Here is a 15391-nt window from a genome sequence, read left to right as displayed (position 1 = left end):
CGAATCACCCCCTAGCTAAAGGGGGTTTATTTCCTCATACGTACAAAACAAAGAGAATTGAAATTAAGCATTGAAATCAAAGAAACGCCTAAACATTCCAACAACTCAATCTTGAATTGTATGAACGTTTAGGCCCTCTTATCTTCCTCTTTATTGTAGCATAAGGTCTAGGGATAGTTGGTTGGGGGGGATGGAAGTGTTGGGAAATTATGGCAATGGATGAGGAGTGGTGGAAATGGAAGATGGTTTTTTGGATTCTAAGGGAGAGAAACTCACGGCTAGGGAAGTGTTTGTGGAGTGTTGTGTTGTGAATGAGATGATATTTGAATGAATGAATGCAAGGGTATTTATAGGAGGAGTGGAGATGTATATGGCTATTTGTTTAAGGTGTTTGTGGTTGCAATGATGAAGAATTGCATGTGGAAATAAAAGGGAAAATGTGGTGAAATGATGAAGTAGGAAGGTAGAAATGCATGTGAGATGTTGGAAAGGAAATGGGAATATGAGTAGGCCATGGCATGGGAGTTGTTTTGTTGGTGTAAATGTGCCATGGTTGCAATGATGAAGAATAAAGGGTGCATGTGGGGTGGAATTGAATGAATGCAAAGTGAATGAATAATGAAATGAGTTAAAGAGGGAGAATGTGGTGAAATGATGAAGTAGGAAGGTGGAAATGCATGTGACTTGTTTGTGGAATAAAGAATGAATGGTGGAATGATGAAGAGTTGCATAAAGAATGCATGTAGGGTTAGCTAGGTTGGCTTTGTTTGGGTGCATGTGTGTTAATGGTGGTTTTGCATGTGAATTGATGGATTGTTTTTGATGGAATGGATGGTTCTTTGCATGGCTTTTGAAGTGATTGTGGGCTTTGGAATTGGAAGGAAATGCATGGCCTTGGGGTTGGTTTAAGAGAGAATGGGCTAGGCCCTTTGTTTTATGTCCAAAATGAATACAAGGCCTTCAAATTCGTCCAACACTTTGGCTCCAATCATATGCTATCCATTCCAAGCCCAATTTTGCTCCAAAATGCTCCAAAATGCATCTTTTTGCTTCCTTAGCCATATGAACCTAAAAACACACGAAAATGGCTTAAACTACTAAAACAACTATGAATTAACAACATAGATGCACGAAAACAAGCTAAGTAAGTCGCCTAAATATGCTCCTATCAGTAATGTACAAAAAACTACCTCAACTATTGGTGTCACGACACTTGCATACCTCGTCTTTTAAAATTAACAATGTCATACCTCATCTTACAAATTTGTGTCAATGTTATACCTTCCGTTAGCTTGACCGTTTATTTCTCAGTTAAATGCTGATGCGTCTTGATCCGGGACCCATTTTTTATTAAAAATTTATTAAAAACCAAAAAAAATCATTTAATATTTTTTAAATATTAAAATAATAAATAAAAGTCATTAAAAAAAAACCAACATCACAACATCAATTCGTCCCCTTCCCCCCTTCTCTCTCTTCTACCCATCTTCATCTTCTTCCCCATTTCTGCAACTGCAACCCAGAAAGAAAAAAAAAAAAGAAAAAAAAAACCAATTTGTTTTCCCTGCTCCCCACCCCCTCTTGTCCTCGCACCCACTCTCAGCACCTAACCTCCCCACCTTTGCACCCACCGTCTGCACCCAACCTTGCATCCATTACCTGCAACCCAAAAAAAAAAAAAAAAACCCAGATCCCGTTGAGGTGGAATCAGGAAACCTTGGAGGGAAGAGGGTGGGTCCGGGGAGGGGGGGACGGACGAACTGGGTTTTTTATTATTATTTTTCTTTTTTCTTCCTTCTCTCTTCTTCTTCTTCTTTTTCTTTTGCAAGGTGGGTGGGTTTTTTGGGGCTGTTTGGGGGGGGGGGGTGAGGGAGGACGAATTGAGTTTCCCATTTTTTTTTTTTTCCTTCTTCTTCTTCTTCCTCTTCTTCTTTTTTCTTCTTCCTCTTCTTTTTCTTCTTCTTCTTCTTCCTCTTCTTCTTCCTCCTTCGGGTTGGGTTGGGGTTGGTTTTTATATTTTTTTTTCCTTCTTCTTCCTCCTCCTTCTTTTGGGTTGCAGGGGGTTGGGTTTGTGGTTGGGGGGGGGGGGAGGGGACGAACTGGGTTTGGTTTGGGTTTTTTATTTTTATTTTTTCTCTTCTTCTTCTTCTTCTTCCTCTTCTTCTTCCTCCTTCTTCTTCTTTCTGGGTTGTAGGAAGATGGGGAAGAGAGAGAGGAGGGAGGGAGGAAAGGAGAGGTTTATTTTTTATTTTTTTTATGTACTTTTTTATTATTATTTTAATATTTAAATAATATTAAATGATTTTTTTGTTTTTAATAATATTTTATTAATTTTTTAATAAAATATGGGGCCCGGATCAAGCCACGTCAGCATTTTGACTGAGAAATAAACGGCCAAGCTAACGGAAGGTATAACATTGACACAAATTCTAAAAAAGAGGTATGACATTGTCAATTTTAAAAGATGAGGTATGAAAGTGTCGTGACATCAATAATTGAGGTAGTTTTTTGAACTTTACCCTATTTATTTTCAATATAATGATATTATACTAAATAGGAGATTTAGACATAACAATAAAATGGGTCGTCTATAACTGAGCATTGTAAGTTTTTCTCTTATAAATGACTAATTCGATATTTGTAGCTTAATTTGAATCCCTTATTAGTGCGAGGAGTAAACTTGAGCGTTTTAGACCACTTCCTAATTAGTGCTAGGTATAAGTGTACAAACTACCGCAGATAACTTCTCAAAAATAAAGAAAAAAGTCTTCTATTAGCACCCAATATATTGTTGAATACATCCTAATTTTCTAAATACACCTCAAATTATTTTTAATGTGTATTTTAAAATTATTTTTCTTCAAGCTCTCAAAGTCACTCATACCCTTTAGAAACCCTGCCATATGAAAATCTCTAAATAAGGTCAATATAAAATGTAAATATGCTTGGAAAGTGAACTATTGGAACCAAATTCATGCACCTCCGTGAGCGGTGGTTGAGCACAAACTCGAGCAACCTGCAAAACAGTAAACAACTATGAGCAAGCCTAGAACTAGAGGCCAGGAGAGGGGGATGGGGTGTGCGCCAGCCAAAGGCTTTTTGAGGGTCAAGTTAGTAAATGATTTTAGACTCAAGTAATGGATAAGAAAATTGAAGTGTGTAGATTGTGTTACCATAGATGAACCATAGGTGAATGTATTTATACCATGAGGAAAGAGACATATTTAGGATAGAATTCTCGTTCTACGCCAAGAGAATCCTAAATGATATCTAGTAAATAGATATTGCATCCTCTTATGAGTTGTGATTACTTGCGACCCACACCTATTCCTAAAATGTAGGGATTTCAAGACATTTAATCTGATTGTGTCCATATCAGGATTAGATCGTGTGTCTTGCGGAACAAGCATGGTCATCTAGTGGAGTCGTTAGTGATGTGAAAATTAACTTGACACACAAATTAAACCCTAATGTTAACAATTGTAGTATATATGTAAGTAGGGATCGTTCTAGACCGGGGATTAACTAGGGATGCTAATCAACACAAATAAGACTTAAAAACACTAAATTAGACTCTATAGACTCAAAATTGACTCAAACCACTCAAAACAGCAACAAACAATAAAAAAGACTCAATTCTAGACCTAACAAGTGGTTTTGACGCAAATAAGACTTAACTTGACTCAAGAGACTAAAAGAAAACAGGTTTTGACTCAAATAACAAGACTCAATGGAAGGGGGATTGTTTTTGACGAATTTAAAACTTAAAATAGAAACTTTGCATAAAACACTTTATAAAAACGAATTTGGTGAATTGAAAAGGGTGAAAGGCTAGTTAGAGGGTCCTTCTCCACACATGACATATGCATACAAACCAATTTTCAGTTATTATCCCTTTAGACTATGAATGACAACACCCCAAGTTAACCGTGATAGCACAAATTGACCATCAGATTTTCCTTAACTCATTGAATTGGATGGGATACGCATCACAACCAAATTATCCTTATCAAGTTCCCTAACTATGAAAAGCATGATAGAAAGACATATCAAAGGTCATTAAGTTCTTTGAAAACCATAAGCATTGACGAGGCATTCGTAACTATGAAAAGCATGATATTCATACCAAGGATTTACTTAACACAATCATGACTAGTCACTTCCACTACTTGTGAATATAAGTTCATAACGATTAGGTGAAACTTCCTTATACTCTAGCATCAAATTCATGCATGCAAATTAAGTGTCGACCCTCAATTAACATACATAAACAAGTCTTGATAACTCAGATAAGCAAATCACATTCAAGACTCACGAAACAATAACTGGATGTAATCAATTCATATAGAACATATAATCATGGCTTCGAATTCACCTCTAACTAAAAAGAAATTAGTTCCTCATGTTCATCATAATTGAAAACCAAATTAAAATAAACATCAAACTAAAGCTAAGGATAGAAAGAACCCAGAAATGCTTCAACACTCCAAAGTAGGCTTGCAGCATTCCCTTGGATGGTGGCAGATTGCACGTCACTCTTCTTCTCCTTCCTTCCTTGTTGTGGCACTAGAGAGATTTAGGTGTATGTGGCATGAATTTTGGTGTGAGATGGCTGAATGAATGAATGCTTGAATGAGTGAATGAATGGTTGAGAGTGGTAATTAATTTATACGGCAGAATGTAGTATTTATAGGGCTAAAACACATGGCATAGAGTCATTGTTTTGGACAAGAATTAAAAACTCCAAATCCACAAGGAAAAGGCCATCTAGAAAACAGAAACCAAAGAGAATAGGGATAGGGGATACACGGCATAGACTTAGGCCTCTAGAAAGGGCTAGGTGCGGCACGAATGTAGGAAAAGCATAGGGCTTCTAGAAACCTGATATTTAAGGTTCTAATGTCATTTAGATGTCCCCCTTGCAGCAGGAATTAAGGTAGCAAAAGATTAGGATAAGATAAGATAAGATTGGATAAGGTTTGGATAAGATAAGGTTGTTTGGATAATGTTCCTTCTTTGTAGCTGATTCCTTATCTTCAATGTCTTGAATTAATTCTTCCAGATGTTAAGCACATTCCTCGCCCTTCTTGAACTTCAAATTCGTCCATCCACCTTGCTTCGTGCATGTGCAATCCATTCCAAGCTCAAAACTGCTCTAAAATGCTCCAAATTGCACTTTCTTGCCAACTTTGTCAATTGAACCTACAAATACACGAAAATAGCTTAAATCACTATAATAAATAGAAACTAACTTACTAAATGCAAAGAAACAAGCTAACTAAGTCGCATAAATATGCTCCTATCAGTTAGGACTCTGCCTAATGTCCTAAAATAAAGTGATAGTGGCACCCTGCTCCATCTAATACAGCTCTGTCTAGAGCTAATGAGTCCATGATCGAACTTTTGAGATAGCAACATTTAGATCATCTTTACTCTGGTCCTGAAAAATCATGGTCTCGCATGAACCATAAAAGATCTCTCGCACAAATAAATTTTTTCTTTAAGATGCATTGATAGAAGACCATTGTTATGACCCATCCGGAAATTATTATTTTCTAATTTTCGAAGGTAGGAAATGACCAAAATGCTTATGGAAATAGAATGTGTTGACTTCAGTTGACTATTGAGGTCGTGACACCTATGAATTATTCTCTTAGCATATTCTCGTAGTACTCTACGACACGAACGCATGAGCGTAAGTGGAATGAAATTCGGAGTTCTAACGAAGATTCTTCAGAACTTTAAAATCCAAGGGTATTCTCGTAATTTCAAGAGATTTCTAGACACTTCTAGTATTATTGTAATTCTATGGGTTTTAGGTCTTATGAAATCCACTCACTCCTATCATTCTCTCTCTCGTCATCTCTTCTTCCTTTCCTCACTTTTTCTCTCTCTTTCATTTTCTCTCTTTTTTCCCTCATCCATTCCTTGTCTCTTTTCCTGACAATGCACAAACATCGACGAGGGCTCCGTCGTTGTTCTCTGGTGAACCGCGCCATTTAACTACCACCATCGTATTCTCAACTTCACCACAGACCTAACCTTAGTCTTCGTGTGGAAATATTTCGAGGCCCAACCATTGATTCAAAAAATTATGAGGCAGAGCAATTTTTTTCGGCAACTTTCTCCCTAATTTTGGTCAAACGGCAAGGAATCGATCTTTGAGGCTACCACCATTGTGTTCATCTCAGTTTCTAAAATTAGAATATGTCCTTGGATTTGACATCGGAGCAACAACGGCGGGGCAACGACATTTTTAAGAAATCTAGCGAAAAACTGCTGAAATTGACGAGGTTGCAGCGATGACCTAACTTGCATCTAAGGTCAACCTAACCCAATAACCGATAATCCAACAACTCAACCCAACCCGACTACTCGATTCAACCTAACAATCTAGTCCGACTCGAGACCCGTTAACTCGAGATCTGACCTGACAACTTAACCCATTTTTTAATTCGAGTCGAAATATTCCAAGTAAGATCCCGTTACTCTGTTGTTAGTTTCAACGGAATATTCCTTCTGGCAAGGGAATAGTCATCTTTTTCTATCACCACCTCAACTGCTCGCGTGTGGAGCCTTTTCATCGGTGGTTGTGACAGCGCATGGCATGCCACAACGTCATACGATAGGATATGTGGGTTGGGATGTTCGCATCGGATATCTAGGTTAGGATGTGTCAATCACCGCTAGCCTTCTTTGTTCTTTTTGATCAAATCTACCACCATACTTTAAGATGCACATATGCAGCGCCTAAATTGCTAAATAAAACCTAAACTTCAAATGGTACTCACATCACATGGTGCTTATCTCATTTTCCAAAATTTAGCATTATGCGTAAATCCCAACCGAATGCTAAACAAACATTTGAAAACCCACTAAATTGAGTAGAGAATGTGAGAAATCCTAAAATTCCTAATAAACAAAACGTTAAATTTAAAGTGGGGTTTAACCAGAGAGAGGGATGCATTAGAGGGTGTGAGGTGTGAGGATTGTATTGGGAAGTACGTGACATGTATTAAGACAAATTTAATTTAGAAAGTAAATGTGAGATTATTAAATATGTAAGGTGCAGTCAACAAAAACACAGAGTGTGTAAATAAGGGGGTGTAGTCAATTTGGATTTCAGAAGATTTTAATGGACTTTTTTAAGTGACAAATTTTAAAGGATTTTAATAGATTCTACAATTTCATATGGATTTTGACATATTATTTTAGATTTCTATGGATTTGTAAGGATTTCTTTCATGGATTTCTTAGGATTTCTTTTTTGACTCCTACAACATAAATTCTTTTCTCAGTGCACAATCTCAAAAAGACATAAACATATGTATATTGATATATTGATATGGAAATACAAACCAACCAAATATGTCTTTTCTTTCCCTTTCTCATTTGAATTGTGATTTCTTTACGAAAAAATAATTTTAACTAACCAAAACAAGTAGTGCTTCTTAAATCAAATGTCTCAAAATTAACCCTTTTTCCTCAACACTGATTAGTTCATAATGTGTTGTTCAGTCTAAGTCCAACTACCAATGTAAATACCAATATAAGTAGGCTTAGGAAGATACATGATTACACGAAAAAGAGCAGAAAGCTTGAATTGGCAATAAGATTCTTGGTAGTAATTTCCAAGAATTCAATTAACATGGTAAAAAATTAACACCTTCAGATAGAACGCATAATCATTACAAGAATTGCTTGTAGCCATTAACACTTCCCATCAAGGCATTAGAAGAAATGCTATTACACATTCCAAAATAAAGGAAATTAAAAAATTAAAAAAATTAAAAAATTCAAGTTTGCAACTGTGACTGTGACGAATGAACATGAAAGGAAATCAGGTTGGCAGGTTCTATGTCTGGAAGAAAATGGAGAGTGAGAAAGAAAGATCGAGTTGCAGAATGGAGAGAGAGAGAGAGAAAGAGCGAGGGGGTTGAAAAGAAATCTTAGGGGTGGAGGTAGGATTTTGTTATGCTTATAATCCATTCTCAAATCCTACAAAATCTCTTATTGAAAGATTTTTTTTTTTTAAATCTATGAATTTTTGAATACCTAAAGATTTACATGGACTTTATAAAAATCATTTAAAATCCTAGTTGACTACACCAGGATTTTAAAGTCTTTTAAAATCTTTTAATTGACCACCCATGTATTTCAATGGATTCTTTTTAGTTGACTACACCATGACTCTAAAGTCTTTTAAAATCCTTTAAAATCCTCATTTGACTACACTCCCTAAGACTATCTCCAACCCTTGGCCTAAAACCTAAAATTTTTAGCCCATAAAATTTAGGTTTTAACCCAGAAACAACTTTTATTCTCCAACCATTCTCGCCTAAAATTTTAGCCCAATATTATTAAAGAATGAATTTAGGTTAATTTTTTTTAAATTAACTTTTTTTAAAACAACAAATTATGTAGACTATCCTAATTTAATTTTATGAATATTTTAACCTAAAAATATTTAGATTCTGATAAATATTGAAAAATCACTAAGTCGACACCATGAAACTCATAAAACACTATAGAAGTATATGAAATACATGATAAAGATGTATATTAGATCTTATTTTAGCCATTGGATTTAAATTTGGACCGTTAATCTTTTTTTTTTATTTTTTATTTATCATTGAATTTAATCGTAGTAGATCTCAGCCGTTGGATTCAATGAATTTATAAATATAAAACTAAAAAAAAAAATTTGAGTAGGGTTGCAGAAAAAGCCATTGGATCTAATTAATCCATGCCATAGATGAAGAAAGAGTCATTGGGCTCAGCGATAAGGCCGACAACACCCACGTGGGTGGGACCTTTGGGCTTTAAAGCTTTAGCGTGTTTGAGGCATGAGGCATGTTAAGTGCCGAGCGCTTTCCTTTTTGCTGGCGCGTCCATGCGCAGACGTAGGACAGCCCACTTGTGACATCCCACATTACCTAGGGGAGTGATCCTTATATGTATATTCTTATCTCTACCTAGCACGAGGCATTTTTGGAGCTCACTGGTTTCGGGTTCTGTTGAAACTCCCAAGTTAAGCGAGTAGCGCGCGAGAGCATTCCTATGATGGGTGACCCACTGGGAAGTTCTCGTGTGAGTTCCCAGAAACAAAATCGTGAGGGTTTGATGGGGGCCCAAAGCGGACAATATTGTGCTACGGTGGAGTCGAGCCAGGTAAGTGTTCCCACCCGGGCCGGGATGTGACAGTTTGGTATCAGAGCCTAACCCTGGTCGTGGTGTGCCGACGAGAACGTCGGGCCCCTAAGGGGGGTGGATTGTGATATTCCACATCGCCCAGGGGAGTGATCCTTATATCTATATTCCCATCTCTACCTAGCACGAGGCCTTTTGGGAGCTCACTGGCTTCGGGTTCCGTTGGAACTTCGAAGTTAAGCGAGTATCGCGCGAGAGCACTCCCATAATGGGTGACCCACTGGGAAGTTCTTGTGTGAGTTCCCAGAAACAAAACCGTGAGGGTGTGATGAGGGCCCAAAGCGGACAATATCGTGCTACGGTGGAGTCGGGCCCGGAAAGTGGTCCCACCTGGGCCGGGATGTGCCACCACTAACCCAAACTCAAATCCTGGTCGGAATCTGACATTTTGTTAGGTTTTAGGTTGTAATTCCAAATTAGAACTAGGGTTAGAATGGATTGGGGGGAATATAAGGGAGATTATAGATTTTAGGTCATGGATTGAAGTTGGTCTAAACCATCTCAATAAAAAAAATCCAAAAATAGTTACCCCAACCCCACAAAAAAAAAAAAAAAAGAAAAAAAGAAAAGAAAAGAAAAAAAAGAAGGGAGTGTGTAAATAAAACAACTCAATAAAAAAAGAATCAAAAAATGAGTTAAACCCCCAAAATAATAAATAAACAAAATAAAAGAACCGAGTGAAAACGTACCCACTCTATGTTGGGGTTTATCGGCAGGCAACAAAGGAAGCCAAAACTTAGACTAACGAGGAAGGGGTTTGAGACGACGGCAAGGCAGTCAGGATGGGGCGTATGCACAGCGGAGGGTTCGTTCTTTCCTTCTTATTCTCCGAACGAACTCCGCTAATCAACTCCATCACGATTCGTTTTAACCTGACCCATTTTCTTCGGGCTGTTTTGCAGTAAGGGTATTTCGGCTTCCGCTCTACCGTACAAGAGGACCCCTCCGAGCTGGTTGAAGATATCTACTCAGGATGTGAGAAAACCATAACTCTTCAACTCTTGAATATGTCAATTCGGTTGTGTTATGATTTGTTTGGTTGATGAGAATTGATGTAAATTTTGAGTATTTAGCTCGATTTCATGTCCCCTCTTTGGGGAAAAAATGAAAATTAAAGTGGGTGTTCTTATCCGATCGGTATCGGATGGCAAACGAGTTTTCTTTTTGTCTTTGTAAATTTGGTTCATGGGTTTATTTGGTTAATGAGCTACCAAACAGAACCTTATCGGGCGAACTGTTTTTCTATGTATTATTTCCATAAATGGATTGATTGACGATAAATGTAGCGAGGGAAGACAAAAAATGAACTATTGATAATATGTGAAAAAAAAATCTATTTCTTTTAATTTCATTTGGGAATGAAACTTTGAGTCTGATTGTTGTTGTCATCTTTGCAGTCACTGTAGCCCTTAATCACTGTTTTTTTTTTTTTTTTTTTTTTTGGGTTCTTGTCAAGTGGCTTTCGACATTTTCATTTTAGAATAATCAAAACCTCATGTTTGTTTTCTGTGTGCAGTGTTCATTTAACCTGTTTTGTTATTATGCCTTTATATCTACAATGAATGGTATGATACATTAGCGGCAATGCCAATCGCTGCAAACCCATTCCCCTTGGTTGAACAAATGAAGTTTGTTTCGTTGTATTTTAACTACTAATATTTCCAAGAGGATTGATTTCACACGCTAAGGAATTATATACAGTTGTTCATTGTTTATTATACTTACGTGGTTGGTTTTTGTTTTTAAGGTTGAGGAGAACATCTGCAAGTTTGCCAAGAAGGGCCTGACGCCCTCTCAAATTGGTGTTATTCTCCGTGATTCTCATGGGATTGCTCAGGTGAAGAGTGTTACGGGAAGCAAGATATTGCGTATTCTGAAGGCTCATGGTGTGTCTTTCGTTGATGTTTATTTTCATATTTTGTTTTACTCTTTGGAGTCAAATGAGTGAATGATTTCTTTGCCCTTTGTTCTTTATGGGTTAGGTCTTGCTCCAGAAATTCCTGAGGATTTGTACCACCTCATCAAGAAAGCTGTCTCAATCAGGAAGCATTTGGAGAGGAACAGGAAGGACAAGGATTCTAAGTTTAGACTGATCCTGGTTGAGAGCAGAATCCATCGCCTTGCTCGTTACTACAAGAAGACAAAGAAGCTTCCCCCAGTGTGGAAATAGTAAGTATCTGTTTTTGCTTTTGGATTTGTATTGTCTTCATATATCATAGGGATGGGGTTTTGATTAACCTAACTTGTAGACGCATACTGGAATTGTTCACTTAACGCTAGGGTTGGAAGGGGTTTGTTAGTGGGTACTGTTTGTTATTATCCTGCTAGCGCTCAAAGAGTCATTCAAGTACCATACATGTCTGCATTTCAATATTGGAAATAGATGTTGCCCTAGCTCCTTGAAACAATTTAAGATTCTTCTGCTTATTATGAATTATGTCGCCTTTTCTGGACTTCCAATATCTGAAGAAACCCACCGTGTGTGGGAATCTTATTTTCTATCAAGAACATTGTATATTTCTAAAATTTTCCCCTCAGAAATGAAATCTATGTGAGATGTGAAGTATTAGCGTTTGGTTTCGCCCAATTAATTAAACATGCTAGTTCTAGAGTGTCATACGTGAAAGTGAGGCTGGAGTAGTTCTTGAAGTGAAATTATCCACCTTTTCGTGACTGCTTGTACTAGTGTGCATCATGAAGAGCATTGGTTCTGCTGCTTGCTCAATTGTAACTATATCTTGGGTTTTTTTTTGTCAACTAGTTTTTCTTCAATTGCTTATTTTTGTTAATCTCTTTGTACAGTGAATCTACCACCGCCAGCACTCTTGTGGCTTAAGTCCGATATGATTGGCACCAATTTCGGGTGTACACATTAAAAGCAGGACCAGTTTTTAGTTTGTTATCTTCTTTGTTTGCTTCAATTTGGGAACTAAATGAACATCACATCAGGTTTGATTTTTGTTTTGGATGTTTAAGTTCCGTAATCAGGTTTTTGCTGGATTTCATCTTCTATTATTTTTTTCATTTTTATGGAGAGGGTCCTCTATTACTCATTATGTTAAATCCTTGATTCTTTTAAGAGATTGGTGCCTTAATTCTCTGTTATTGTTAGTGGAAAGCTTAGATATCAGATTACGCCCTGTCCTTAACAAATCAAAACGCTGCGAGATCTTCGCAGAATCCATTTCTTGGATTGTTGTTTCAGATTAATGAAACTCGTAGTAGTAGATTTGACTGTCATTCGATAATCTTGTAGCGTGGCTTGTAATAGGATTAAAACGATTGGTATTGTGTAAGGTAGCAATAAATTATTGTCATATCTCTGTAATTCAGTTGCTAGTGAAAATTTAAGACTTATTTTGGGAGCGCGCGTATTGCTATACGCCGCCCAACGAGTGCTTGGGATGTCTCGTGTTCAAATCTCATAAATAGCAAGTCCAAAACAATTTATTTTCCCAACTTTACTATAAATTTATTGTTGTATTTAAAAAAAAAAAAATACTAGTAAAGTCTCCTAGGCATGCATGTTGGTGTCGCATTATATGTGCAGATTCTTATGACTTTCTGTGTCACCTACCTAAAGCATAATGCGAGCATGACATTCTAATCCACTCATCAATCTCTCATGCATCATTAGTCTCGGATTTCTCTCAGTTTACAAGTTCAAAATTGGCGACTCGATTGAGATGGATCCCCGCAATACATGTTCAATATCGATCTTCACAACATTTCTTAGTTAATGGTCCTCTCACCTTTTATATATGTATTTTTTTCACTATGTATTTGAGATATTGGAGGGGACTAAAAGACGTTCAACTTTAAGAGTAATTTAGGCTGTGAAGTGTTGGAATCACTGATACACAACTTATTTGGGTAGGTGCGTTTACTTACACTACATGTTACTAAAACTTTGATGGTCAACCAAAACATCAAAAAATTATTATTATTATAGCCCTCTAAATAAAACTGAATAGAAAAAAAAAAAATTATGGACAATTTAGTGATTGTATAAACACGAATTTTACTGTTTTTTAAATTTCAAAATTGAACCACCTTCATTCCTGATTCCTCTCTCATTCTCTCTATTTTCTTTTTCTGTTACTGGCGTCACAGATTCGGGGCGTGTGGTCCAACACAAGACAAAGAGATCGGGTTTGGTGGTCGGGTGGATTTTTTATGGGAATGAGACAGAGATCGGAAGAGAAATGTGGTGGTGGCTGATGATGGTGATGAGTTGAGGACGCAGTGTGGTTCCCGTCGGTTATGATGGATGTTGGGTTCTGTTTTTAAATTATTTATTTTTGGATTAATGATAGGGTTTAAATGTGGTGAGAATGCCAACGTAATTACGGTTGGTATGACGAATCGAAGCAGGAGCTTTGTGATGTTTTGGTTATGGTTTCAGTAGGTGCAGACAGCCTGCCCAAAATGAAATTTCGTAAGGGTTCCATTCCACTTACGAATTGCATTATACCCTTGCAATCCCATGTGCAGGTTATAAGTAACATGAACATCAAACTCCAACACAGAGAGGTGTTTCGTAGATTTTGCGGCGGGTTATTCTTTTGTCCTTTTAAAATTTATTTTATATTTTAAGCTTGTTAGGGTTCTATAAATTAAACAATTAAACCGGTAACCATTACCAAATGAATTGAGTGACAAAAATAAAAAATTGGCAGACGCGCATAAAAATATCAGGTACATGGGATTTGATAGAGATAGGCACGTAACAACAGCTGTAAGAAGGCTTTTGCAGTGTGACCAAGAAGGATTTTCGCACTCATATCGCGTGTACCAGTTAGCTAGTGTACTAAATAAGTATCAGATTAATTAAACGGATCAAAGCCACTTATACGCTCCATACCCGGTTATCTAATACACGCCAAAAAAGAAATCGGCTAAAATAGTTGGCTAGGCGTCCCTTTACAACATCATCGTAGCTCTCCATCTCCACCCAGCCGCCATGGCAGGCTCAAAATTTTCTTTCCGTCTTGTGTTCACTCTGTCCTCTATCTTTCTACAGCTTCGCAAGTCAAATGGCTCTCTTCGTTGGCGGGGTCTACTGGTTCGTCTCAGTTTTCAGCCCAACCGATCAAAAGGACAAGAGCATTGTAGGTCTCTTCGGTAACTGAGGAAGTGCAAGATAGCTATATGACAAATACTGGTCCTTCTTCTGCCGGCCCGTGGAGATTGTACAATTATGAATAGGGAGCTGCATTTGTTGGTATTTTACATGTTTCACCAAATCCTACTCTCACTTAAATAAATACAAGCAATTGTTCATGCTGTGTATGTGGTTACTAAAATTTTAAAGATAAAATTTAAAAAAGCAGAAAATATAAATGGTTTTGGTCGCTGAAAAGATTGTTTATATCTTAGCAACTATTTTGTTGTTAACTATTTCGTTACTAAAAATTTATTTTATTTGGAAGAAAACATGGAAAAAAGGGGGTTGGAAGAAAAATGGGAACACCTGATATGGTTAACTAGCTGTGAGAGAGAGAATAAAATCGTAAAACTATTTTGTGTCTAATTTACTCTATGGTTTTGTTGATAGGGTTAGAATGGTCTTTTCATTTTTTTTTGTTAACAAAGAGGGTACTATTACAAAACTGATTTTTTTTTTACCAAAATGGGACATAACACTTTACTTGGTTTCTAAGATTTAAAATCAATAGAAGTGGTTTCTGATTTTGTTCACTATTATCATTTTAGTACTTCGGTAAAAATTTCAGTTAAATAAAAACCAAAATGATAAAAATAACCTCCATTTAATAAACAATGGGCCAAAGTGATTTGACAAAAATGTAGCGTATTTTTATCATTTTATCCTTATATAATGGAAAATGTTAACAGAATGACCAAAATGATTGATAGTGAACAAACTTAGAAACCACTCCTATTAACTTCAAATATCAAGGATTAAAGTGAGAAATTATACCAATTTCAAATACCATTTTAACTAAAAAGCATTAAAAAGCATATGTATAATAAATAATACATTATAATGGTTTTGCCCTCCACAGACTCTACCGCTATTGTATAACTAAATTTGAATTTAATCCATACCCTATAGCAAACAATTTTTTGTTTATGGATCAAATCCGACAATTGAAATATCAACAAAATTATATACTATCTGATAAAAATTAAATATTTACACAAAAACTGACATTTTATG

The 15391-nt window shown here is 36.6% G+C and overlaps 1 protein-coding gene across 2 annotated transcripts; it reads left to right on the top strand.

Annotated features, from left to right (window-relative positions):
• The first annotated feature begins 9857 nt into the window (after positions 1-9857).
• On the top strand, positions 9858-13681 carry LOC103930493 (40S ribosomal protein S13-like). 2 transcript variants are annotated; one of them, XR_001951666.2, is made up of 6 exons: positions 9858-10015; positions 10113-10185; positions 10958-11096; positions 11193-11379; positions 12013-12159; positions 13324-13681. XR_001951666.2 is itself a non-coding variant. In XM_009339835.3 (5 exons), the coding sequence occupies exons 1-5, from the start codon at positions 9993-9995 to the stop codon at positions 12044-12046; spliced, it is 456 nt and encodes a 151-aa protein (XP_009338110.1). In that variant the 5' UTR covers positions 9858-9992; the 3' UTR covers positions 12047-12315. The 2 variants fall into 2 exon arrangements, 1 of the variants encoding a protein (XP_009338110.1); XM_009339835.3 differs by lacking the exon at positions 13324-13681 and having other exon boundaries at positions 12013-12315.
• Positions 13682-15391: the final 1710 nt, after the last annotated feature.

Source organism: the organism of the source record quoted next, unplaced genomic scaffold (assembly GCF_019419815.1).
Source record: "Pyrus x bretschneideri cultivar Hongxiangsu unplaced genomic scaffold, Pyrus_bretschneideri_v1 Contig43, whole genome shotgun sequence".
NCBI classification, from domain to species: Eukaryota; Viridiplantae; Streptophyta; class Magnoliopsida; order Rosales; family Rosaceae; genus Pyrus; species Pyrus x bretschneideri.
This window is presented reverse-complemented; position numbering and strand designations above follow the sequence as displayed.

Coding starts and splice junctions, on each gene's coding strand:
- LOC103930493 (XM_009339835.3), top strand. CDS start 9,993: ATGGGGCGTATGCACAGCGGAGG. Junction 10,016..10,112: donor GGGCGTATGCACAGCGGAGG/GTTCGTTCTTTC, acceptor GCTGTTTTGCAG/TAAGGGTATTTCGGCTTCCG. Junction 11,380..12,012: donor CTTCCCCCAGTGTGGAAATA/GTAAGTATCTGT, acceptor CTCTTTGTACAG/TGAATCTACCACCGCCAGCA.